The following is a 26,119-nucleotide window of genomic DNA, read 5'->3' on the forward strand; positions in this document are numbered from 1 at the left end:
GAAACAGGCAGTTTGATAAGACCTGATGGGACAGCCAGAAGCTATATTATCCTTCTTCACATAAACATATGCACTCCACAAAAACTTCTGCTATGATCCAGGACAGCATTTTAATGTGTGCCGAAGTTTAAGCAAAAGAAAAGAGGATTGTAACTTAAGCTAAGTTAATATTGCGCTGCAGTCTTCCCTGTCATTACTCAGTTTTTGCACAACTGGCAAACAGATATTATTCAAGGATAGGAGATACCTCCAACTTTCTCTAAATAATTTATAAACACAGTAGTCCAGGCTGTACAGCAATGTGGAAGGAGATCTTTTATGAAGCCTACACCCTTTGATGTAGCTCAGTCCCATTATGTCTTTACACAAACTGATATTCTATTTATGAAGTCTAAGTTACATAAATGCCACTCTACCGGGAAGAATTTCCTACCTATTTCTCCAATACATGCACAGTGTGAATTGCGGTGTACTCAGGTGGAGGCAGAAGCTCCAACCCTATACAATAATCCGTACAGACAGGTCCCATGTACCTTTGCAGACCCTTTGCAGGACTAGCCTATAGTAGTCCTGGCCTCTGATTTATGCATGTTAATACATTTGTATTTATAAATATAATCATATTTCAGACAGTACTGGTAAATTAATCTTATTTGGTAAATTAATCCCACTGGGCACATTGTCCTCATTCTCACAGGTCCTTTTTAGAATCTTGATAACTATGGCAGAGTAAAGCCTTTGGGTTTAGATTCTCCGGATAGCTGAGCTGCACCTCCAATATTTGATTACGGAGCAAAGTTGCTTTAAGCCATCTACCTTTACAACTCCCTGGGTTCATTAATATGCTTTTCTTACTGTGCATTAAACACAGAACCTCTAATGTGAGGTACTAATTACATGCACATTAGGCTGCCCTAATGCGCAGTAGCGAAAGTATATGCTTTTTCAGTGATGCTTTTTCAGTGATGTACAGTAGCCTATTTTTACTGTGCGTAAGTGTATTAGCATGGTTTTTGATGCAATGTTTTAATGCACAGTAAAATAGGCTACTGCACATTAAAATGCACGTGCAGATGTGCCCCCTGACTCCAAAACTGGTAAAGTCTCATCTAAACTGTGGACATGTGGAAGGACAACCTTCAGGCACCTTTCTCTTACAGTGGACTCCAACAGCTCTAAGGGGCCAACAGCAAGTGTTTCCTGGGATGTAAGGAAGTCTTAATGATGTCCTCCTTCCCATATGCAAATCTACTTTTTTGGTGAGGAGGTGGAGAATCTGTACTTTGACCTTTTAAACTAGAAGTGCCAAGAAGAGAGTAGGTAAAGTTACATTGCCACCTAAAGGTCTTCAAACCCTGAGAACTCTCTGCAACAATTTAATGGCTTTTTTTTTCCCCAAAGAGAACAACGGATGCACCATTTCTCCAGATTAATGGATGGCTGCCCAGGTCTGAAAATTACCTGGCTTATGATCAGTAGCCTATGTTCAAAATTATTTGTTTGACATATCAGCCAACCATCACAAATTGGATGCTTATCTTGCTGGGATCCTATGACCCCAGTTGACTTCCTACCCTTTGGGCGGGGGCTGGACTCTATGATCTTCCGAGATCCCTTCCAGCCCTAATGTCTATGAAATCTATGAAATCACTACTTGGCCATGTCCATGTGCCCTTTGGCATGCAGCAGGTTACCCCAGGTTGGGTGGGGAAAGCTCGGGCCAGTGCTGGCCCCAGCAACCTTACCTGGTGGGCTCGGGGAGCTGCAGCCACAGTGCTCCTGCAGCTGGGAACCTGGCTGGCAGCCGGCATGTGGCTCCAGCAGGCCAGTCTCCAGTTTTGGTTAGCATGTGCTGCCACCATGCATACCCCCCCGGCCGCTTTTTTAGGGCATGGGTTTTTTTGACCCTGGTATCTCCAAGGGTCAACTGTTCCTCCTGCCCCCTCCCCCCCAACCAGTGCAAAGTAGCAGCTTGGGGAACATCTGCACATGCGGTGTGTGGTGCCACAGATGGGTCTGCCGCACGACATACTGCACATCCATGCTCACCTATACATGGCCCTTGAGTTTTTTGAAAACAAATGATCCCAGAACAGTGGCAAAAAGGTCTGCTTGAGAAACTAGAAGCACAGAGTTGGCACAACAGTAGGACAGCTCTTGATCTTCAGGAGACAGGAAGAACTTTCTTTCAAATTTTGAAAAAGCGGAGTTTAGTCTGAGGCGGGGCAAAGAGGGCTTTAAATCACTTTTGCAACTTCAGATTTGCAGATCTTGTGAGGGCAAATGCAGCCCCCAAAGTAAACCAGAGCAGCCAATGGTTGCTGTAATTGATAGCAGTCTCTCAGGCAGAGCCAACCCGAGCAGGGTGCAGGGCCTGGGGCAAATCAGCCCATGTGGGGTCCTGCCCCCGCTCCGATCTCACATGCCCCAGACCCGAAGAGGCTGCTGCTGCCAGGCAGTGGTGGTGTCACTGATGGGGAGGAGGGGGTAGCGAGTGGCTGGATGCGAAGCAGATGGCAGTGGCGCAGAGTCGCTGCAGCCGCTCCACCCAGCTCCACAGGGCCCCGCAAAGCACGGGGCCCAGGCTGGTCACCCTGATTTGCGCCCCCCCCCCCCAGGGATGGCCCTGCTCTCAGGAGTTACCTACAGGCTGTGTGTCATAATCCAGAACCTCCATAGCACTATAACACACCAGAATGCTCCTGCCACCCGCTTTGGCAGAACAGTTGCCTACACCAGAATTGTCACTCCACCTCATGTAGTGTCCACATACTATCACATACAGAGGCTAGGCTAAAAGACAGCATCTGACCCACTGTCTCTGCTACATTAAAGAATACTGGTGTGCTAACTGCTGAGAGCTTATTTTCCCTTTGATTATTCCATGTTCTTATTAAATAGAATGAGTTCACTGATGCATTCATTAAAAAGAAAACATAGAACAAACACTGCAGACCCTTCAGGAAGTGCCACTGAGATAGTTTTCATGATGATCAAAGAACTGAACTCAGGGGAAAGGAAACAATAATGGTAAAAAATATAGGTGGGGTTCTCTTGTGTACTGGGGAGCATGATATTGGTTATAAAAAGAACAGTTAGCAACAAAAAGACTTTATGGAGTCACAGGAGAGCCATGCTGATTCAGTGACACATGTTCTTTGGTTATAAATATTGTTGGTAACAAGTCTGAATAAAGCCTACAAGTGTTTGGGTGACTTGAAAGTTCTTGAAAAAATAAAATATATCTGAACACACTGTTTATATGGTGTGAAAATGAAAGTACAGCATTTATCTTAGCTTTTATGCAGGAATTCTGTTGAATTAGTAAATATTAAATACTAATACTGGTCTTGATTTTTCCCATCAAAATCAGAGCAGAATCGTATCTTGCTTCAAGCTGTATAATCACAGCCAAATTGTTTTCAATATGGTGGAAGCACTTACTGGATTTCATGGAAGCAGGATTGGACCCAGTGATTGTAAATTAAATTTCTGGATTGCATTTTGCATTCCAGTTGGTTCAAAGATCACCAGATTCCATGTAGTTTGTACTAATGCACGTTAGTACATCATTTTTATAATATAGCTACATTGATGTTAATGCCTAGATACAGTAGAAGCAGCTTTATTGTTATAGAATTGTATATGCATGCAAGAAAAATATGTGAAAATTCTGCTGGTAATATTTGGACTGTATCAACATATAAGTGCCAGTTGATATTTGTAAAAGAGAAAGAAATAAACTTACTGTATTGTGGACTTAGAAAAACCTCATTTTTCCTTGATCTAGGGGCTCAGCATGGCTAGATATATGCCCCCAAATTCTCTCCCAATTAATCTCTAACCCCAACAATGGAAAAGATCTTCAAGATACACAAAAAGGAAAAATAGTTTAAGTATTTGCTCTTTTTTCCCTCCCCACAAAAAATAAATTTTGGCTTCTTTAATAGGGATTATTACTCTCTGAGAGTGAAATATAGACTCGTGTCACTTAGAAGTTCAAATGAGTAGATTCTGAAACAATTTTAAGAAAATATGATGAAACAAAGTTGTGATCTTTTAGTTGTGGGAAGGATTAGTTTTATGGCCCAGACTAATCCCAGTCCCTTATTATTTTTCAGAAATACTTTTATTTTTCTTTTAATCATGCTAAACCCTCTGAGAAATGAAGGTTGATATTGAATCTCTTGAATTTACTATTTTTGTTTATTTGTAGAGACATATATTCTTTGAGAGAATTTTTACTATAGCATTTTAGCTTTATCCAATTAACATTTGAGAGAGAGCTCACTTTAATTTTACTGGAGTTAATTTAGCTCATTCTCTGATCAAGTGGCATTTTTTTGATCTTTGGGTTATGATATAATGGCATCCCCTTTGAATATTGTTTTTAAATCTTATCTGTCTATTTAGGACAAAAGTACAGATTGTGGTTTAGGGCTGAAACAAAATGTAAGTTTACATTTCAGTAAGAACATCAGAAGCTCAACCAATTACTATTCTGTGACCATCTATAACTTCTTTTTAATGCACTTACAGTATGCAGTACAATTTTCAAAGTGGCTTTTCCACTTTACACCATTGCTTGTTTCAGTACATATTATTCCTCTCACACCACATGGAGGACAGCGATAAAAAAATAGCGATATATATTTATAATATATATATATACTTAGAGATCTTGTAAGAACAAAGTTAGAAAGATAAGAATTCTCTCTTCTTCATGCTCTGTCTGTTCAGTGGTGCACTAACTAAAATGTTCACATAGTAAATACATTCAGATTTGTGTTTTCACTGTTTACATAAAATTGCAACTCTGAATTTGGAGAAATCTGTGATGTCAAATGTTTCTTTTTCTATTTCCTTCACCATCATTATTGCCTTAAATCAGCAAAGCATTTAAGCACAATCTTACTTTAAGTGCATGATTAAATCCATCCCTATTCAGCAAAGTGCTTAGATTCTACTACATTGGAGCTCATAGGAGTTTTGCTATAAACTTCAATAGAAAGAGGATCAAAGCTTTGAAGCACATGCTAAAAGGCTGTTGACTTCACTGGAAGTTATGCATGGGTTTAATGGCTTTGCTGAATCAGGCTCAACATGGATTTATCTTGTGTGTTCTATCCAGATTTTATTATGATATAGTACAATGATGTCATGATTCGGGAGTTTGTGTAATGAAGAGAATCCAGTACAAATGTCAGTAATGCCACTCCATTAACAATTACTTTAGCATGATATTTTTTATCACTGTGTCCACTGTGGTTCAAGTACATGCTGGCAAAATAGGAATGACAAAAAATAAGTGTGAGTAGCATTCCTTTTATTTCACCTACTTTGTGGAAATAATACTAAACAAAAGGGATGCTTTCTTCCAAAATATTGTCAGAATGAAGCAAGTAAATCTTTGTCTAAATACTGGATTCACCTCCTTGAGTTACCTTTCATTCCATGTATTTTACAATCTCTTTCCTTCTATAAAAGCAGAACTGGGCAAATACTGCAAAAGCATTTTCCTTGAATATTTGTACACATTTATACATTAAATTCATTTGACTGTGTTCATATCCTCTTTAACTTGTCTTTTTAGGAATATTCTAACAAATAAATTTACTGGCAGGAATGCTGGCAAGGATAGTGGTTTTAAAGTGCAGAGTTAGAAATATTCAAAGAAAGCATTTTTTAAATAAATGCAAATATTTACTTCAAAAATGTGTTTTTTTTTAAATTACTCTGATTCAGGCAGAGAACAGAAACATGCTATGTGATTTATGTGTCCAATCAAAGCTAATCAATACAGATTGAACATCAAATATTGCACTGAATAGCTGCAATTACCTTGTTAATGAACTATCCATAAAGAATTATTCACAGAAATTTATTGAATTTTGAATAGTGAATAAGAATTATTTACCCAGCTGTATATGATGGACTGGTATACAAAAGAACTGATTAGTTCATATTTTTTTACTTAACTCTCAGCCTTAAAGCATCAGAAAACAATGTCTACATTTTGAGACTCACAGGCTTGTGGCACTAAATTCACAGTGAAGAAATTATGAAAATTGCAACAGCTACCATTTTCAGAAAAAAAGATGTTTTTTCTTTCGCGTGAAATATGTCCAATTCAATTAAAAGGCATTTCAAGATTTGTATCAAGGGACAACCAGCTTTGTTTTACTTGTATCTTAACCTCTTCTGTGCCATACTTACATGTCTGAGGCCACTCCTATTAAAGGCAGGAAGTTATTTTACACACAGCACAGCATCAATGGTGTGTACAGTATGTCCACAGGGCCAAATTACAATATTTGCTGGGTTTATACCCTATTTTTAAGGCACATTAAAAGGGTTAAGTTTACTTTTTAATGATACTGGTTTGATCTGATTTCAAAGATGGTAGCTGTCACTGTTTGGGAATGTTGAGAAAATAAATGTAGAGTCTTAAGACTGGCCAAAGTATTTTTATTTGTTTTGCATTTCTTTGAAGAAAAGCTTTTGAAGATGTAAATTTTAGGGTATTTTAAAAAATAAATATAAACTATTGTGTTACACATTTTATATACATAGATATGTTTATATTATATATATATATCTAAATATATAAAATGATTGTAGGAGCTCATTATTATAAGCTTAGCTTTAGTACAGTACGTAAGTAAATATACTGCTATTTATTTTCAGTTACACTTATGTACTGTTTCTTTCTAATGCAGAGCTCGATACGCATGTTGGCAGATAATAGCAAACAAAAATAATCCAGAACAGAATATTACTGTTTTATCATGCAATGTAGTAGGCATCCTGTGGCACTATTCTCTTATCCAAGTTATTTACAATACTGCTGAGTACATTATTTACAAATATTACAGTGTTTGTCGTATTAGATTTTTCATGGCACACAACAACTGTTTAGCTGCTAGTCCTGTCAGACGTGTGTTTCAATGAATGAATGTGTGTGTGTCAGCAGTGGTGCTGGGGTTGCAAGTTCAGAGGCTCCATTTTGAGGTTTCAGAGCAGCACTGTACTCACAAATGTCCAGGAAGAATTCATAGTTGTGTAGTTTCCATTCTTTAAATTTCTTTGATGTTAAGCTGGGATCATCCAGAAGGTTGTTGATAATTGCCAGGTCTCCTTCCTTTGCCTATGAAATGCCAAAAAAGACAGAGCACATTTTAAAATACAATTTATACCATGTTCTGTTTGGGCCTTTTATTTCTTCTTTAGAGCTAATGAAAATGCTAGAGCAGCTGACATGAAAACAGAAGTCCTTTCTTTAGATAGAACTGTTGAAGTTTCAACAGTTCTGAACAGTTTGAACAGAAAGGCTATGTAATCCTCCTCGTAGCTGACAATATGCCTTCAATATGACTTCAGAGATCACCTTTAATTACACAAATGAAGTCAGTTGGATAGTTCCATGACACAGGCACCTTCCATGACACAGCTAATAAGTGTGTTAAATAGTTTTGATCTTTTTTGTGAGGTGGGCATTTTCTTACTTTTAATTTTGGCAGTTTATTTGTGACCTAATTCTTTGTCTAAATATAATCATTGAATATATAATTCCAATATAATAAAAGCCATAGCACTTCTGGCTGTGTATTTGTCTATCCATAAGGCTCTGGGCCAACTGCATGCGCCGCCCAGAGCCTTACTGACAGATAGACACACAGGTGGAGGCAGAGGAGGTGGGGCCAGGGTATGCTCCACCACAGCAGGGGGAAGGGAGGTTAGGGGAGGGGGGCATGGCATGCAGCTCTGTGGGGGATGTGGCGTGTAGCTGTGTGGAGGCGTGGCATGTGGTGCAGGGGGGGCATGGTGCTTGGCCGCAGGGTCCCACATAGGGAGCGGGTGCTGGGTGCACAGGCAGCTCTCCATGTGGCTCCCCCCATGCCCACTCCCCGTGTGGCACCCTGCAGTTGCACACCATGCCCACCCCCTGTGTGTGGGGATCGCCCGCTGGTTGTGGCCATGGGCTGTTGGGCTTGCGGGGGGCATGGTGCAGAAAGCTGGCCGCAGCATGCCACGCCCCCCATGCAGCTGTATGCAATGCCCCCTGCACAGGGAGTGCCCACTGGCAGAGCCACGGGGTGCGAAGGGCACGGGTGGTGTGGTATGTGGGCATGTGAGGAGCCAGCAGGGGGGTGCGTGGGCCACCCTGTGGCCGTACCCCCCCATGGGGAGTAGCTGCCAGCTGTGGCTGCATGCCACCCCCCCCATGTGCCCTGTGCCACACCCTGAGGCTGCTCCCCATGCCATATGGCCACAACCAGCAGGCACTCCCTGTACCATGGCCACTCCACATGCAACGCCATGTGGCCACAGGTCAGCCCCTCCACTCACCCATGTGGCAGGCCCCCCATGCACCATGCCACCCACCCCAAGTGCCATGCTCCCCCACATGTCCTACACCACACCCCAGGGCTGTTCCCCATGCCATACCCTACGGCCGCATACCATCCCCCTCACACCCCACCTGTGCACCCCAGGCCACACCCTGGGGCTACTCCCCACACCACATAGGTGCAGCCTGCAGGCACTTCCTCCACCATGGCTACTTCCCATGCCATGCCCCATGGCCATGCACCAAGGCCCCCACGCGCACCCCATGCCACACCCCGGGGCCACTGCCCATGCCATGTGGCTGCCACTGGCAAGTATTCCCTGTGCCCCTGTGTTGCGGCCACTTCCCGTGCCATGCCCCTGGTTGTGTGCCACACCCCCCAGTGCAGCCAATGCATCACGCCCCCCACACCTCAGAACTTCCCCCCACACCATGTTGCTGCAGCCGCCATGTGCTCTCCCTGCTGTGGCCACTCCCCAGGCCGTGGCACTTGCCACCCCCCCCCACGTACCGGGCACCACACCCCAGGGCTGTTCCCCACACCATGCAAACAGCAAGTGCTCCCCGCGCCATGCCTTACAGCCACCCCCACCCCCCATGCACCCTCGCACCATGTCCCCTGCTTGCAGAGTGGCAGGGAGGAGGGTTGGAGCGGAGCTGGACCCAGAGTGGCAGGAGGAGTGGGACATGACCAAGAGTGGTGGCAGCAATGAGGGGGGAGGAAGGGAGGACCTGGAGTGGCAGCAGGGGGGGAGCGAGGCAGGCCTCAGAGTGGCAGCAGGAGGGTAGGCAGGGCTGGACCTGGAGTGGCTGGGGAAGGGTGTGGGGCTGGATGTGGGTCTCCGTCCCAGCTCTGCCCCATCCTCCCTGCCATTCATGACAGGCATTATGCCAGTCATAATAATAATATGCATATAATATTCTCGTTGCATACATCTAAACATTGAACATGTTAAGAGGTTACAATGTTATAATATCATATTAAACATAAAAATAATAAATGATAAAAGCTTACTTTTAAAGTGCTCTTGAGAACTCTGATGTGATGAAGCTTTTCATTGATAATTGGGTCATTGGACCTCTTTACAAAAGACCTGCGGAATTCCTGCTTGGTGGACGGTCGCTGTTCTCCAAAGGCCGACAAGCTAGCTTGTTCCAAAGACCTGTACAACTGTTGCAGACCATCTGTACTTTCTTGTATTTCCTTTGTATTTTCTGAAAGAAAGTTTATAATTTTTTTAACAGTGATGCAGGTAGGTGAGAGAGCAATGAATGACCCTGAAAAGGTCAAGGATTCTGCAAGTTGGTATGTGGAATTAGCACGTAACACCTTCCCCCAGCTCAGGTACTGATAAAATCAGAACATTTTGGTTAAAACTATAGTTGGAATCTGAACATAGGTAGATAATTTCAACCAAAACTAAGGGGTGGCAACTATGACAAGGTAACTGATGAGGTGTCCAGGATTAAGGTTTTTTGGAAATTAAGAAATCAGTCACACATCAGTCATGCATCATTGATGTCAATGGCAAAGTGCCAACTGAATTCAGTGGAGATTATTGGGTTACAATCCTTGCACAACCATACCTTCATTACAGAAACTATTTTGCTTTTTAATAAGAAGTTTCTCTTCTGGCATCTCTTCTGATATTCCTGCAGACTTTACACATCCCTTGCTCCTGACATCTCTGTTTCGTGGAAGGCTCTGACTACGTTGTTTCTGAGGCCTACTGTGAGAACTATGTCCTCTCTGACATTCCACTAGTGGGAAAGGCCCATCCCGTTCATGGTTGTGACGTCTTTGGACTGGTAATGTTGCTTGTCTTCGCTTATCTGGTGACATTCCAGGTCGACCACTTATGCATTCTGAGTCAGGAGGAACAGTCTGAAGAAAATGGAGCCCTGAACTGGTTAAAGGGGTCTCTATCAGGTCCTGCCATGAGCGCCTTTCTCGGTAGGAAGGCCTGCATCCTGATGAATGTGTACTTCCTGTGGCATCTTGTCGGGAATCCTCCGCAGAAGAATGAGAATAAGTTGATTCACTTGAAAAATGTCGGCCATGTTTGGGTTCAGGGAATGGACTTGAAGAATTCACCTAAAAATAATCAAGGTATCTGACTGTTAGACAGAACAGTGAAGAGACACAGGAAAAACTCTAGACATAAATTACAGTATACAGTTAGTTCTAACCCAATGGTCTGATCTGTGTGTTTTGGTATGTCCTATTATAAGCCTCTTAGAAAAGAAGACAACTAATGGGATTATACTTTATGTAAGCACTATGTTTTTAACCACTCCCTATTCTTGTTTTGACACATTCTCTGCCCAAGAGCAACTCCTGCTGGAAGGGACAGCATAGCACTGGTACAGGTTTTCTAAAGACCTACCCAGCTTACACCCAGTCCAACGGTGTGTTATAAGAAAGACATGAAAGCCCCAAAGGAAACAATAACTGAATTTCCTTTCTTTTCAGGGGGTAGATGTTCCAGCCAAACAGGAAGAAAAAACAAAAACAAATTTCAGCTCCCAGGAAGACATTTAAATTTGAGGGGACTGCTGAGCTTATCCAAATCAAGTTAATTAAATTCTGCTTGGTCTGTTTATCATCTTAATAAAAGGAAAAAGGCAAAAAAGTGGAAAAACAGAAAGGGAGGGGCTTAACCTGTATCCTGGTTGATAAAACAGCATCACATGGGTGAAAATCAGTCTGAACTTCACCCATGTGATGCTGTTGCCTCAGTCTCTTTTTCTTTGGTTCTGGTTGTGTGAGGATCATGTCATTCACGCTGAAGAAAAATCTGAAAGAAAAATAGAAAACAGTCCTATCTGCACTTCAAAATACAGGTCGAATATCACAGCTTGTCCATATTCTGTATACCAGCAATACTTTCAGCAGCTATCAGAGCCTGCCCATATATTGCATAGTGTTAATGCTTTTATCAGTTATGACTGTCCACCCATGCACTGCATACAAAGTGTTTCTATTAGTTACTTTTCATGTTACAACACTTCTCATGAAAAATATTGTAAAATAAATTGATGTGTTTTGGAAGAAATTTGTCTTTAAAATATGCTTCTTAGAAAGTTTATTCTCCAAATCAGAGCTATTGTGTGATTGTGATCTAAAGATCTTCATTTCCAGTAATTATGGCATAAGGATATAAAGCTTTGCTTATCAGAGATTATCTGATCTCAGGACATTTAGTTCATAATTCAGTTATATTTCTATATTGTATCAGGTTTTTTTAAAAAGAAGGAAAACTGACTTGGCTACAGCAGACTGACACAGTAGCCTGTCTTTCCTTTGAATAATATATTTTAAATACTCACTCCTGCTCTTATCTTATTAGTGATATATATAGTAATGCAAGAGGTTTTAACCTTTTTTAATAAGTGTACCCCTAGCAGCCCCCTTTTTAGTAAATGTACCCAGTGGGGGTAGGCGAGCAGCTAGACGTGGAATTGGGGGTATGGTGAGTGGTGGAGCAGCAGCAGCACAGCATCTGTATGGCCCTGCTTTCGCCCCACCCTGGCCCTGCTCCTGTGAGGCAGCAGCGAAGGGTAGCGGCACTCTATCCCTGCCCACCCTGCGTACCCCCTGGGACCTTTCAAAGTACCCCCTGGGTACTCCTGGTTCACAACCCCTGTAGTAATGTATTTATTCTTGCTTCAGGCAGGGGGGTCTGCCTCAGACAGGGGGTTGGACTAAATGTCCTATGGAGGTCCCTTCCAGCCCTACTTCTCTATGTTTCTCTCTATATAGCAGGGTGGGCAAAATCCAGCCCGCAGGCTGAATCCAGGCTGCGAGGCCATTCTACCTAGCCCATGGGGCCCCTAAAAAATTTAGAAAATTAATATTTATCTCTCCTTGGTTCCTCTAAAAAATGACAGGAGCAACGGGCAGTAGGACCCAGGGGAAGCCCCAGTGGGCTCCTGCAACAGTAGGGCCTGCCCAGCCCCACTCCCCAAGCTGGAAGCCCAAGCAGGGGCTTCTGGCCTGGGATCATGTGACTCCTCAGCTGTACGGGCGCGGAAAACTCAGGCAAGGGTGGGGGAAGGGCGGGGAGGACCCCAGGCAGGGAAGGAGCTGGTACAGAGTGTGGGGAAAAGCGGCCCCTTCCTGCCCCATGGTCGGCACTCCCTGCTGCAGCCACTCACAGCCTGTGCAGGGCTGTCCTGAGCAGGCACAGGCAGCCCCACATGGGCTGCAAGCAGCTGCAGCATGGCGCGCTGGCCACAGGGCACGGAAGGGGCTGCTTTTCCCATGTTCAGCACCGGCTTGTAACCACTCCGGCTGCCAGCCTGGACCCCACGCCAGCTCCGGGCTCACCCATCGGGGCTGTGCCATGGCGGCAGCAGCTGCTCGGTGTGGAGGAAAGCGACCCCTCCCTCCCGTTTGCTGCACTGGGCAGTGTGCAGCAGCCACCGCCACCTCTGTGCTGCCCAGTGTGCAAACTCTGGGTGGGCAGCAGCAGCAAATACTGCCTGATGTGGCAAACGGGGGGGCCACTTTCCACTATGCCAAGCAGCTGCTACCATCATGGCGCAGTCCCAACAAGCAAGCCCAGAGCCGGTGCAGGGCCCAGGCAGGCAGTGGGGGTGGGTTACAAGTTGGTACTGTGCGTGGGAAAAGTGACCCCTCACCTGCCCCATAGCCAGCACCCCATTCTGTAGCTGCTCACAGCCCATGTGGGGCTGCCTGTACCTGCTCACCCCGTGCAGGCTGTGAGCGGCAGCAGAAGGGAGCATGGGCCATGGGTTGGGGGAGGGGCCTCTTTTCCCCACATTCAGCACCAGCTCCTTCCCTGCCAGCAAGCAGGGGGTCAGGGAGCAGCCCCCGTCTGTACTGTGGGGGCACTGGGAGTAAGCGGGTGTGGGAGTCAGTGGGAGCACAGGGCCCACACCAGTGTCCTGGGGCCAGCACCAGCAGGGCCCAAAGCAGGGTGACAGGAGTACAGGGTCCTGGCTGACAGGGGATATATGGAGCTGGGCGTGCACCCCACTTTGGGCTCCAATGGTGCTGGCCCTGAGACATTGGTCCCAAGACATTGGGACATTGGTCCCAAGACGGTGACCAGGGGGCGGGGCCCCTGTGAAGGGGCAGGGCTACCCCTGCAGCCCTCAACAGCTTGCCAAAACTGGGTAAGTGGCCCTCTACCTGAAATAATTGCCCACCCCTGATATATAGTAATATAATATTAGTTCCTATATAATATTCTCTTTGCTTACATCTAAGTCCCACCTCTGTTCTGTATATATATCACTGTAAAACAAGCAGCATGCAAACCAAGGAATCACAGAAGTTTATTTATTGGCATAGTAGAGGATTCAGTGTTTATGACTTACTGAGGGTGTTCTATGATAGGTGTCACACAGTGTTGAGGAGCCTTCCTGTTTCAGAGTTAAAGAGCCATCAATATCATCCTGGTCACTTTCACTCCAGTAATCTGCTAATAAAACATTTAATATTTCATTGATATGATTACTCAAAAGATAGTTTTGACAACATTTTCAGAATATAACTGAAACATTTTTTCTTTAATATGGCCAAAGTAAAATTTTCAAGAGCACCTAGAAACCTATGTGCTATTTTATAAAATATCTGCTTGCACACATGTAAATAACAAACCCAGAAATGGTGCTTTACTTTTACGCCATGGCACAGCCCCAATGGGTGAGCCCGGAGCTGGCGTGGGGTCCAGGCTGGCAGCAGGAGTGGGTTACAAGCCAGTGCTGAACATGGGAAAAGCACCCAATTTTCAAAGGTATTCAGGGGACCAAAGATGCATATGTGCTTAGTGAGGCTCTCAAAAGCATCAACGCTGGTTATACGCCTATCTTAATTTGATTTCAAAGGGAGTTCACTTTAATCAATCGCTGGTCCTTGCAGGTGCCAAAGAACACTCATGCTTGTTGTGTTTAGAAATTGAGAAACAATGGAGCACAACCAAGAGATCCAGTACAAGCTCTTTGTACCATGCAGCTCTAGCTTCTCAATGGGTTAAGGCAGGGCATATGATGTGGAGACAGGGTTCAAAAATGCACTTTCTTCCTACTGTGTGGGCAGTGCTGCCATGCAGCAGTGTGCAGCAGTGGGAGAGGTGGCTGCAGGGGTGCACAGGCCACATGCTGGCCCCTTGTGGGCTGCTTAAGGCCTGTGGGCCACCAGTTGGACACCCCTGGGTTAAGGGAACGAAGTCTGCTATCTGAATGGTACACTCAGGAAGGATTCTTTAGCGCAGCTTGCCCAGTGATTATGGCACTCTCCTTTCAGGATGACTCACCTATCCAATGGCACTAACAGAATGCTATGCAGAGCAAGACACAATATGATCCTAATTCTTTTATTTATCATTTTTATACCAAATGTAAAACAGTCATACTATATTCATCAAAATGTTGTTTTCCTAAGATTGTCCCAAGATCCTTTCTTTGACTTTTCAAAGGATTAGTCTGAATTTCATTTTCTCTGCTGATGGCTCAATTAAATATATGAAAAGGGTCTGCGTATCTATGAAACATAAAATGGTTAAGAGATACTGCATACATATTAATGCAGAACTCACTTGTGAGATATTTATGTCCTATTTTGTTCATATCATGATTCAGTTAACCAGACTATTTTCTGAACTTTATTTTTCTCCAAAGCATTCCAGTTAAAATAACAGAAGCCTTACCTTCATCTGGCCGAAGATCCTTGTCATCAGGTGTGTAACCAATGGCTGCAAGACCCAGACGATTCATCCATCTAATAAAATAATAAGACAACAAGGGATTAAAGGAAGGGTAAAGGTGTCCTATTTGCAGGCCACTGAGGCAGGGCTTCACTGTTTATTTAACTTTAGTACACAAAGGAGGTACTATGGTCAGTAGGGTTGTCAAAATGGCTATGTTTTGTTTCGGTTTCAGATTTGGCCATTTCAGAGGACAGTGATTTGTTTTGGATCACTGTTCCATTTCGATTTAGCCGAAACTGTTCTGGGGTTTCAAGGTTGTTTCAGTGATTCAGTCATAGGCTATAATGGAGAATCACTGAAATGCCTATAACGTTGTCATTTCTTGCCTGATTCAGATGAAAATTGTAGGTATGGTAGCGCCTTCTGAGGGCATGACGCCTGCCAAGTTTCAAGGAGATAGGGGCAGGGTTTTTTGTGAAACTGTACTTTAAACCGTTCAAAGCAAAACTTGTGCCATGTGTGTTAAGGCAGAGTGGGATGAAAACAGCAGGGATGGTAGCCTCTTCTGAGGCCATGAAGCCTGCCACGTTTCAAGGAGATAGGTGCAGGGGTTTCCGTGAAATTGCACCTCAAACTGTTCAAAGCAAAACTCATGACTTGTGACTTTGTGTGTGTTAAGGCACAGTGGGATGAAACCAGCAGGGGTTGTAGCCTGTAACAGGGCGCCTTCCCAGTGCCAGTTATATCTCTGCCCACCCACCTGTTTCTGGGCCAACTGCCCGCCCCTCTTTTGCTTACCATGCAAAACTGATTCAGATGTTTCCCAGGCAGGAGGCTGCCCTTTTAGGCCTCTGATGTCTAGAGGTGACATCCATTCTGCAGCTCCATACCTCCCCTAAAACTGCGGCCCATGCCTTGAAGATGGCATTCAAGGCAGCTCACCTGTAGCATCACAACTCTACTGCAACCAGTAAGCCTCAGGCCTCTCAAAGATCTTACAGGTCTGGGCTTTCCCCAGCCAGGACTGTGTGTGTGTGTGTGTGTGGTGGCTGGAGGTTATAAGGTACCTCCTACCCACCTTTCACTAGAGAAGTTTGTGGTCCTGGCATTTCTTGGGGGCTGCCATGCCACTGGCAGTCCCACCAGGCCTCCTGACCCTGGCAGGGTGCAGTTTTAAGTCATGCCCAGGACCTGGGGCCTCTTCCTTCTCATAGCCCTGGCGCATACCACCAACCTCATCCTGGCACAGGAGCTCAGCAGAGTATGTTCTTTTCCTGCTGGCTGGTGATACAGTGAGTGCTGCCTCCAGCTCTGAGAGTGGGACATTAAATGGTTTTAAAAAAACATGTTAAAAAGGAAATAGGTGTAGACAGAGTAAGGAGGGTGACACTCACTCTGTCTGCACGTGGAGCTTGGGGGAACCCCAGCAGTGGGAGTTTTACCTTGAGAAACACCAGCTGCTCCACCAAACCAAGATTCAAGCAGGTGTGATGGGATGTCACAACATCCCCAGCAATGCTAAACACCCTCTTGCTTGGAACACTGGTTGGTGGACAGGACAGGTGTTCCCAGGCAACTGTGGCCAGATCCTGCCACATCTGTCTGTGGCTTGCCCAGGAGGCCAACGGATTGCAGAGCAGCGGCTCCACATCCTTGGTGAGATAGGTAGCCACTGAGGCCTTGGTGCTACCTGCCCAATACTGGGGTCTGGTGCCTCTGTACCCCAACATGGAAGCCATGCCCTTGGCCCACATTGGCAGCACCTGTGGTGGAGCAGACTGGATGGTGGATGGAGTGCTGGCATGGGACAGTAGATTCCCCTCTTCTATGTCCCCCTGCCTCTGCCCTTCTGCCTCCCTGACTCTACTCACCAGCACCTCCACACTGTGATCCAGGGTTTTGCTGGTGCACATGCTCCCCTTCACCTTTGGGTCACACATAGGCACTAGCACATGGACCATACTGGACTGCAACAGATCCAGCCATTTCTTGATGCCATCCTTCAGCTGCTTCAGTAGTGCCTGCCATCTGGTGACTGCAGCTTGCTCCAGCCATGAACATTGATCCCCTGGAACTTCTCCATTTGGTTCTGAAGCTCCCTCACTATGGGAATCACCTGGCTAAGGTGGGCATCGCCAGCACTGAGGCTCTCGGTGGCCTTGAGGAATGGCTTGAGGACCACTCAGATCTGGGAGACAGTATCCCACTCTCTTTTGTTGAGGGGGGTTCTGATCCCAATCTCCCTGAACAAGGCTATCTCATGGATGGCCTTCTGTTGCTCCACTAGCCTTTCAAGCATCAGGTATGTGGAGTTCCACTGAGTCTCCACAACCTAAATGATTTTATGCTGTAGGATGCTCAGCTCTGCCTGTCTGTCCCACAGAATCTTGCCCACCTTGATGCGCCAGTGGAAGTAGCCCACCACCTTCCTGCATTTTGAAATGAGCTGTGTGGTAGTGATGGTGCCCTCACTGGCAGCCCTGTGCTCCTCCAAGGCATCCCTGACTATAAGGTGGAACTTGTGTGCCACACAGTGGATGCCAAAAAAGTTGGCATCGCAGACTGCCTTGACCGTATTGGCCTCGTTGCTGGTGACCATAAACTCACCCTGCCCAACGAGCCACCCCTGCACCATGTGGTACATGGCCCCCATGATCTCTGTTGCCACGTGGGACTCATCCATCACCTTGGCCTGAAGGAAAGCCCACTGATGGCTTGACTGATTGCACCAGTGCTCTGTGAGGGATAGGTAGGCATGATCTCCACCTTGGCTACTCCATATGTCCAAGGTGAAGTGTAAGACCACCTGCAGACCTGCCTTGTGCAGCTCCTCCCTCAAGTACTCCCTGCATGCCTCATGCAGGGAGGGCACCACTGTCCTGCTGAATATGGTGTGTGCAGGCACTTGGTATGATGGGGCCATGAATGCCATGAGCCTCCTGCACCCTAGCCACTCAACTTAGCAGAAGGGCTGGCCATCCAGAGCAAGCATCTCCCCAATACTCTGGGTGACCTCACTCGCCTTGGGAACATGTCCTTGTTTGTCCCCACCTTTCCCCCACTGGTCCAGGGTGGTTTGGTTCTGCTTTTGCTTCTGGGGGACAGGGGCTTTGGAGCAAGAGGGGGAATTCCCTTTGAGCATGCTTCTACTGGTGCCAGGCTGAGGAGGAGCAAGGGGAAGGGGCTGGTACCTCCTGATATGCATCAGCATCCCCATGGTGCTCCCCATGGTGCTGAATTGTTTCTTGTCCACCTGCCCCCACAACCTCCTCCGCAGTGCCTTCCAGAGAAGGAGACCTGGCTTTAGGGGAACTTTGAGGGATGTAGAGCAGAACCTCAGATTCCCCCTCGTTCCCCAGAATTTCCCTGACTATGACACTGAGCTCCCCTTGTTCCAGATACAGCTACCACCTCCTTGCTGCCACTAACAGCAGAAGCCTCATGCCTGCTAGGGAAGAGGGTGCATCAAAGTTTGTGGTGGCTAGGGGTGTTGAACTTACAGCTTTCTCTCTGCCCCCTTACTCCCCTGCCAGAAGACATGACAACTACCTTTCCAGAATGCTTCATAATGTTTGCTGTGCTGGAAAATGTGTGTGTGTGTGTAATATATCTTGTATGTGTTTAATATACACATGGCGAATGGGGCCCTGGCCGGGCTAGGTCATGGGGCAATTGGAGCCCAGCTTGCCTTGCAGCTACAGCCTGTCCTTGCCCTATGCAAGGAGTGGGAGGGCCATGTGCCCCCCTTGGCTCCCTGGCACCATGACTCTTCAGGAGCCACCAGGCTCTTCCTGGGGATGACTTAGATGGGGTGGGGCGGGGGTCCCTGGGGCCCCATCTCCTCCAGCCTGGTGGCACAGCTGAGGCTGGCCGTCCTCCAGCTCTGTGCCCCCCTGAGCGGTGCGGGGCTGGGGCCACACTGCGACTCGTGCAGGGAGGCAGCCAGAGCCAGTGCAGGGGTGGGAGGTGGATGCTGGCAACAGGCAACGACCCCTGGCATGGGGGGAAGGGGCAGCTGGATGGGTGCAGCGGACCCCAGCCCTGAGTCTGATCTCTGCCCAGTGCCAGCCCCAGCCCCAGCCTCGCTCCCTCCCCCCATGGCCCTTTCCCCTCTCCCCACAGACTTTTGTGCAGGGGGTGGGGCTGAGCCCAAATTTTTTTTCTCCCACTGTCCCCAGCCCCCCGGTGGGTGCTCGGCTGCTGGGGAACTTCCCGCCCCCAGCTGGTGATCGGCTGCTAGTTCCACCCCAGTATTAGGAGGCACCAGTCATCCATGTCCCTCAGGGCATCCATGTGGCAAGTGAGATCTCTAGACTTTTCTCTGTAACTCACTCTATATCAGAAAAATATACTCAAGGATTATAACACCAATGATCCCTCTTCATGATAAAAATTTAGAACACCTAAGTGAATACTGTGTAATACTATGTAATATTTAGTTAATAACTTAGTTAACTAGGATAATACTGTATAATACTTAGTTCATACTGTTTTTCTATGCATAGACAAACTGCCCTCACTTTAAGTGCAACCAAATACAAAATAGTCATTGAACTCCAGCTGTACACTGCTTGTGTGAAGAGACCTCCACTGTTTCAAAGGAGGATAAGATACTGCATTAGTTCTGACCCATGTCTCATCTTGTTTTAGGGAATTTCCACTCTTTTATAACCCCAAACAACTGAATCAGAAATGGATTATTTGTGGGTGTACCTACAGCCAAAGAAGCCATTCCTTTAGAAACTAAGAGTAGCCTTTCCTATGGTCATGGCGGGAGGGTGTAACGCAGTGAGTGAGGAATTCCTACAAGGACCAAAGCTGAGTTCTGTCAATTGAGGACCCACAGGGCAAAAGAGGTTCTAAGTACCCAGAAGGCTCTCCAATACCAGAGGCTCACAGGGTAACCAGTTGTCCAAATAGGAGTAAACTGCAACCCCCTACTTCCTAAGGTATGCTGCTTAGACAGAGCACTTTGGTGAATTCCTATGGAGGTATCAAGAGGCCTTTCCTATTTGGAACCAGGAAATCACCAGTATAAAATCCCTTTTCTCTGAGTTCCAGGGTACCTTTTTCTATGGCCCTAGAACCAGCAAGAAGTGGGCCTCTTGCTGAATTAAAATATTGAAAAGGGTCCCTGAAAAGGGATGGAGAAGGGATTTCTCAAACTGTGGAATGATAGTAAATGACTACCTTGAAGGAGGAAGCCAAACTACAGGGAGAGTGGGTATCTGAGTTTGTGCTTATATTCCAGGGAGGAGGTGTGTCCTAGGTTTTGGGCCAGCTGCTAGCTGGGTGATATTGCCAAATCATCAGTGCTGGAGCTTCTAGGAGCTCTGATGAGAACACCTTGGGGCAGTGAAGGTGGAGAGTAAGACCTCTAGTTAAATTGGTCCATTCAAATTTAAGTCACTCCAGCACTTCATTTGAACACACATATGATTTTCTACATGAGATAACTTCTTAGCTGGATACAGAGGCATCTCTTTTAGATGAATGAGCCACAGCCACTAGACAGTTACCAGAATTCACCTTGTCCTGCCTTATTTGATCTTATTGGTGAGGAAATGCAAGTAATGGAACAGACAGGTGATTAGCTTGTGATTGCTTTCCATTCCATCTCTTTGATGTAGCTGTTTGACTCAGCTGGAGACCACCTGCTTTGATGTGTAAGCAATATTAGCCACACACTAATTCTTTTATTTTCTCTCAGGTTGAGGGTCATAAAAATACCCTAAGAAACAGAGCTGCCAACAATCAAAACAAGGAAGATAAACAAAGACATTTAGTAAACAAACTCTAGTGGGCCCTCATTTTTCATTCCTGGAGGAGAAATCAGAGTAAACGAAATGCTGTGTTGTGTTAGTTTGTAGCTTAAGAGGAATTATGACAAAATCAATTACAAGAAGCTGGTTATCTCTCCTGATTCAAATAAAAGCTTGGTGGCCTTGAGCTTTAATGCTAGTGGGATAAATCCCACCTTCAGGTTACAATCTTGTTTAAGAAAGTTGCTGACATACAAAATTACTGTTCCAATCTCATGGAGGCAAACTACCACAGACACATTTTTATAATCCTCTTTTCTCCTTTGGGGCCTTCAGTGATTCTGGTATAGAAGCTATTAACTTATCAACTGGAGACTGAATGACCAAAGGCATTGATGATGGGAAGCAGACCTTGATATGTAGGTTACTAGTTCATATTTGGCCTCAGCTGGTGGTGGCCAATAGCCATTATTATTTCACAGCTATTTTAATGGTCCATAAATTCAACGTCCTATGGCTTCTCTATTAGATGAACAACAAATGCTAAAAGATAAGGACACTGAAAGTGGGGATGGCCAGCCCTTCTCAGACCAGCAGTCAATTTTCATTTAATTTGATTCTCATTCCCACATTGATTTTCTCTTCTAAATGGCGAAGGGAATAAGTCCATACTCTTTGGCTTCAAATGATAAATTCAAGGTCTTCCAATGTCATGGTATCAAGGCTAGCGCAAATCCACAGTGGGTCAGAGTCTGCCCCTGTTGGAGCTAATGATGCTATGTCTGGATGAGCTAGCCTTTGCAGATGTCTGGGATAACAACAGGATTGGTTGTCCTGGGGGACTAGCTTCTAGAAACAGCTTCCAGATATTTAGGGCAAAACTTGGCAGTAAGACTTAGGCTGTGCAGCATTTATTTATCCCTCGTCCAGTTCTTGGCTAGTTCCCTTATTCTTGCTCACTGGCACTCAGCTGGCCTCCTGGCCCCAGCATTTGGCTTACTTCTTAGCCCTGGAATCAGGAATCCAGGAAACAAAGAACTAGGGCAAAGAACAGAAGACAAGCTAAGGAGATGCAAACAGATCTGGAGATGCTTACAGATTGGAAGCTCAGTGTGTTGCTCAGCAAAGGCCAGCTGCTGCAGTGGCCCATTCAATAAGGAAATGGAGCCAAATGAAGTAGCTGAGCAAAGGCTGTCTTGGAATCTACCTGAAGTAGCTTGCTCATTTATCTAGGGAACAGAGACTTACTTAATCCTTAAAGATTGCTAGATATATTCCTTCACACATCCAAGTGTGAATGGCCAACTACTATGACATGCTTAGCAAATATGATTCTCTCTTGAATCACAGAATCAAAATCACCTTGACCTTCACAATGCATTTGAATATGCTAGATCCCAGACCAGCATGGAAAACCTTTCTGCTCATCCTTTTAGGCCAGTGATTCCCAAACAGTATGCCATTGCACACTACTGTGCCATGAGAGCAGGGAAGTGTGCCATGAAAAATGGGCTGGATAGTGCCCCAGCTAGGTTCGCCCCATGCAGAGGGATTGGGCATGGCTGGATCAGGCCCTGGCAGGGCCAGCCCTGCACAGGGGGATGGGGGTCTGACCACATTGGCCCCACATGGAAGAATTCAGCTCTGGCCATGCTAGCCCTGCATGGCTGGATCAGGTGTTGCCTGGACCAGTGCCATGTACTGAATAAATTCCATGGACTAGCTCCAGTCTGCAGGTCGGTGAAAAAAAATGTGTGCCCTAGATATCAAAAGGTTTGGGAAACCCTGAGGGCCCTCACTGTTCAAGTGCTACAGATAACACCAGTCATATCTTAGATACACAGACAGGGTAAAGGAAGGTCCTGTCTAGTCTGGCAAGAGGCACATTTGGGATTGGTTTATACCTCACCACATTATGTCAGTAGTCATTCATCTGCCTGGCCTTCGAGCCACCTTGACATATTACCTCAACAGGGATCTTAAAAGAATGATGCCTCAATGATGCTAGCCTCCGTGACATCTTCCTAAGGCGGGAGTTCCTCATAGCGGACCTATTTGCAACATGTCAGAATTCAGATGTTGGCTTGAGACAGGATGTGAGTCAAGACTCTCTGACAGATATCTTTCTTCTCTTAAGGACATTGGCTTTAAATTATGCCTTTCTGCCAATCACTGTAAGTTTCAGAAATCTCAGAAAGCTGAAGCACTATGCAGACAATGTCATTTTACCATTCTCGTACCAGGACAAGGTGGTTTTGATTCTGTGATTCAACAGGGATTCCAAGACATGAATTAGTGGGAATCTTTTTTGGCACTAAAAATGTTTTGGAATAATAGTGGTGGTCTGAGCTGATGGAGTATTTTCACATCAAACAGTACCATCTGAAAAGAGGGGCAGTAGATGTTGTCAGATTCTCAGAATTGTGAATCTTAGTGCCAAGGAAGTCAGAACCATCAGTAGTAAGTTACAAACTGTTGGTGGTGATGATGTCAATACTGAAAGAACTGACGCCAATGAAGAGAGCCTCAATCTCAACATTAAGAAGTGCAGATGTTGCCAGAAGGCGATGCTACATGGTATGTGCCACAAACTGCATGAAGCTGGTCTTTACCAGGTACTGAATTTTGAACAGTGGGGTCATTTTGTGTACCAGAGGGACTTAATTCAGCCCTTGGGTAGCTCTTAATTGAGGCTGATCTGAAGCAATTAATTGCTTTTTCTTTTTGCTAGGTGGAAAGAGCAATGCTGAGTCCTGTCTCCATTAGTAGACAAAGAGAACTTGGAAGAAAGAATAACAGAAGAATGCTTGGAAGAGGCAGAAGTCCTGGAAACACTTGCAGAGCTAGCACTTACCAGGGCAATTCTTGTTTACTCAGATCAGAAGCATTTTCAGTATGTGTCCAGCAGCACAAGTTTGGGGCAAGCATTAAACAAAATCGCAAACCAAACATGTGTCCATGTCCAAGGGAAAATAAGCACTTACAGCATGTGATTCCATGAGCAGTGCAATGTTGGGATACTCAAGATAGCTCTGGACTTACCAGCCTTGGGCACTGGAAACAGCACAGCTACATTAACACAGCACTTTCAGCAAGGCTAATTAGCACTGGGAGAGCACCATGCTAAAATGGCTACACCATTTTAGTATCTGAACTAGCTAATTCAGACAAACTGTAGGCTCTGTTTACATGACCCTGCGTTGTGCTATGTAGGTGAATACTTAATGGTTATCACTAAACAGTATAGCTGTGTCACATGAAAGACAATATTTACATTATGGAAATGTTTTATTTAGCATTAAGAGCTAAAGAAAACTAGTCCCAGGTGACCAAAAAAGGAGGAAAAAAAGAGTCTCCAAAGGGAAAATTAGCAAAAAATCCTACACTAATGTAACTAAGTACTAAACTAGCCCAAGGGAAGAACCTACAACTTTAAATATTCAAGTGTGCAAGACAGAAAAACACTACATACTGTTCTGCCTCACAACCACAGACAGTAAGATAAAACAAAAAGGCCAGTAAGCCCTAATCTGCCTTTTATCCCTTGATAATGGGAAGGAATGAGAAGGCACTCAGAGCACATGGATGGCTAAACAGACAGCACTGGCTGTATGAGTCCAATGCTGAACAATCCCGGGGCTCAGTGCATAAAGAGTAGAATATATATGCTATACATGGATGCTTAAGAAAGTAAAAGGCATTTCTGAATATAAGGATTTCCTTCAGTACCAATTAAATAGATGCTAAACAGTAAAAGGCTGGATATTTCCCTTTTTATTTTAGAAACATACATTTCCCTTTGGAATTTCCTGGGAATATTGCTCTACAGCCTCAGAGATTCTCAAGGTAAAGTAATTTAACAGACTCTGTCTAGGGTCTCGGTCCAGGATTTTTAAAACTCCATAATAATGAAAGACAACTCATTATCAAAAGTATTATTTATACTTCATACAGTCAATGAAAATGTTTTGTTGGCCTTATTCATTGCCTATTCCCTATTATATGATAGAATATGCTATAGTTTAATCTCTCAAAAGAGCCACTAATGAAAGCTGAGTGCACATAATCACAGAAGAGTCATAACAACTTCACAATAAATATGAATGGGATTTAAAAAAATAAAGTATATAAACAATTTATAAAAGTTTTTTTTCCCCTGAAACTTAGCTTACAACCTGTTAATGTCATGTGAATTACTTCAAGATGACAACACGTATCAGCATAATTTGGAACCTTTTGGTATGTCCCAAAGCAAAGGCCAGGGGGTTAGAACAGCGATGTTCAACCTTTTCCCCAGTGGGCTGGACGGGCAGTGCCCAGTCCCTCTGTGGGCTGGATCTGGCCTGTGGCCCCAGTCCGTCACCCAGGATGGGTGCAATGGCTCGGCAGAGGGAGATGGAGAGCAGCCCTAATCCAGCTTCATGGAGGGCAGGCAGTGTGACCCAGCCCCATTTGGCTGTGGGGAAGAGGGACTGTTGGAATTTGGCAGTGGGGGAGGGTGGTGGCATTAATGGCCACGGCTCCCCCTGTACCAAATTTTCTGACCAGTGGGGAGCCCCATTGGCCAGATGCTGTGGCTGTGCCAGGTACATTTGGCCATGGGCTGGAGATTGAGCACCCCAGGGTTAGAACAAAGAGACTAATCATCAAAATGTGTGTGCAGGGGGAGGGGAGTGAGGGGGGAGGTTCTCCTAAACAGCAGCAGGGACACACATATACAAAACGCCAAACTTAAACATTTTAGGGTGGAATTAGGGATTTAAAGCAGTAGAAGTCTTACTTCAGCATATATAAAGATCCACACTGTATATCAGAAAACTAGAAATTAGTATTGAATAACATATTATATTAAAATATAATTTGTGTAGATAAAAAGCACCTTGATCACTTTCATTAGATTTTGAACTAGAATGTCTCTGGTCTCATTTCAAAGTGACTTTGACCACAGCTTGTTTTTCTAATACATTGGCACTGTTATTCAGTCATTACACAAAATTGTCAAACACATGAGAGTTAAAAACTGCTAAAGATCTATCCCCTAATATTTAAGATGCAAATGTTGTTATATAATAATGCATTGAAGAAGTGCACCTATATAACATCTTACAGCAAATGCTGGCTCTATAGTAACATGTGTTAATTCTTTTACACTAAATAGAAATAAAAGCATCTCAAACAGTGAACTGAATAGGTTAATTCAGAGTTGTTTTTAATTCTTTTCACTTCAGACATTCTTCCTTTTCACCCTCCTTTCCCCTTGTTATTTTTGTTTTTTAAATGTCTCTTATCTAACAGAATGGAATAATGGTCCTTAATCTTTTTGGCAGGAT

At 45.0% G+C, this 26,119-nt stretch overlaps 1 protein-coding gene across 1 annotated transcript in view; it reads right to left on the reverse strand.

Moving 5' to 3' along the window:
• Positions 1-6,556: 6,556 nt before the first annotated feature.
• The window catches only part of LOC109310850 (connector enhancer of kinase suppressor of ras 2-like), a 126,276-nt gene continuing 106,713 nt past the window's right edge, over positions 6,557-26,119 (reverse strand). The window contains exons 8-12 of the mRNA XM_019536181.1: positions 15,028-15,098; positions 13,697-13,797; positions 9,938-10,445; positions 9,366-9,565; positions 6,557-7,147 (exon numbers count right to left, since the gene is read on the reverse strand). Of these exons, the coding sequence (XP_019391726.1) occupies positions 6,932-7,147; positions 9,366-9,565; positions 9,938-10,445; positions 13,697-13,797; positions 15,028-15,098 (1,096 nt within the window). The 3' untranslated portion in view covers positions 6,557-6,931. The remainder of the gene's footprint in view (positions 7,148-9,365; positions 9,566-9,937; positions 10,446-13,696; positions 13,798-15,027; positions 15,099-26,119) is intronic.

Source organism: Crocodylus porosus, unplaced genomic scaffold, assembly GCF_001723895.1.
Source record: "Crocodylus porosus isolate Cpor-Errol unplaced genomic scaffold, CroPor_comp1, whole genome shotgun sequence".
Lineage (NCBI taxonomy): Eukaryota > Metazoa > Chordata > Crocodylia > Crocodylidae > Crocodylus > Crocodylus porosus.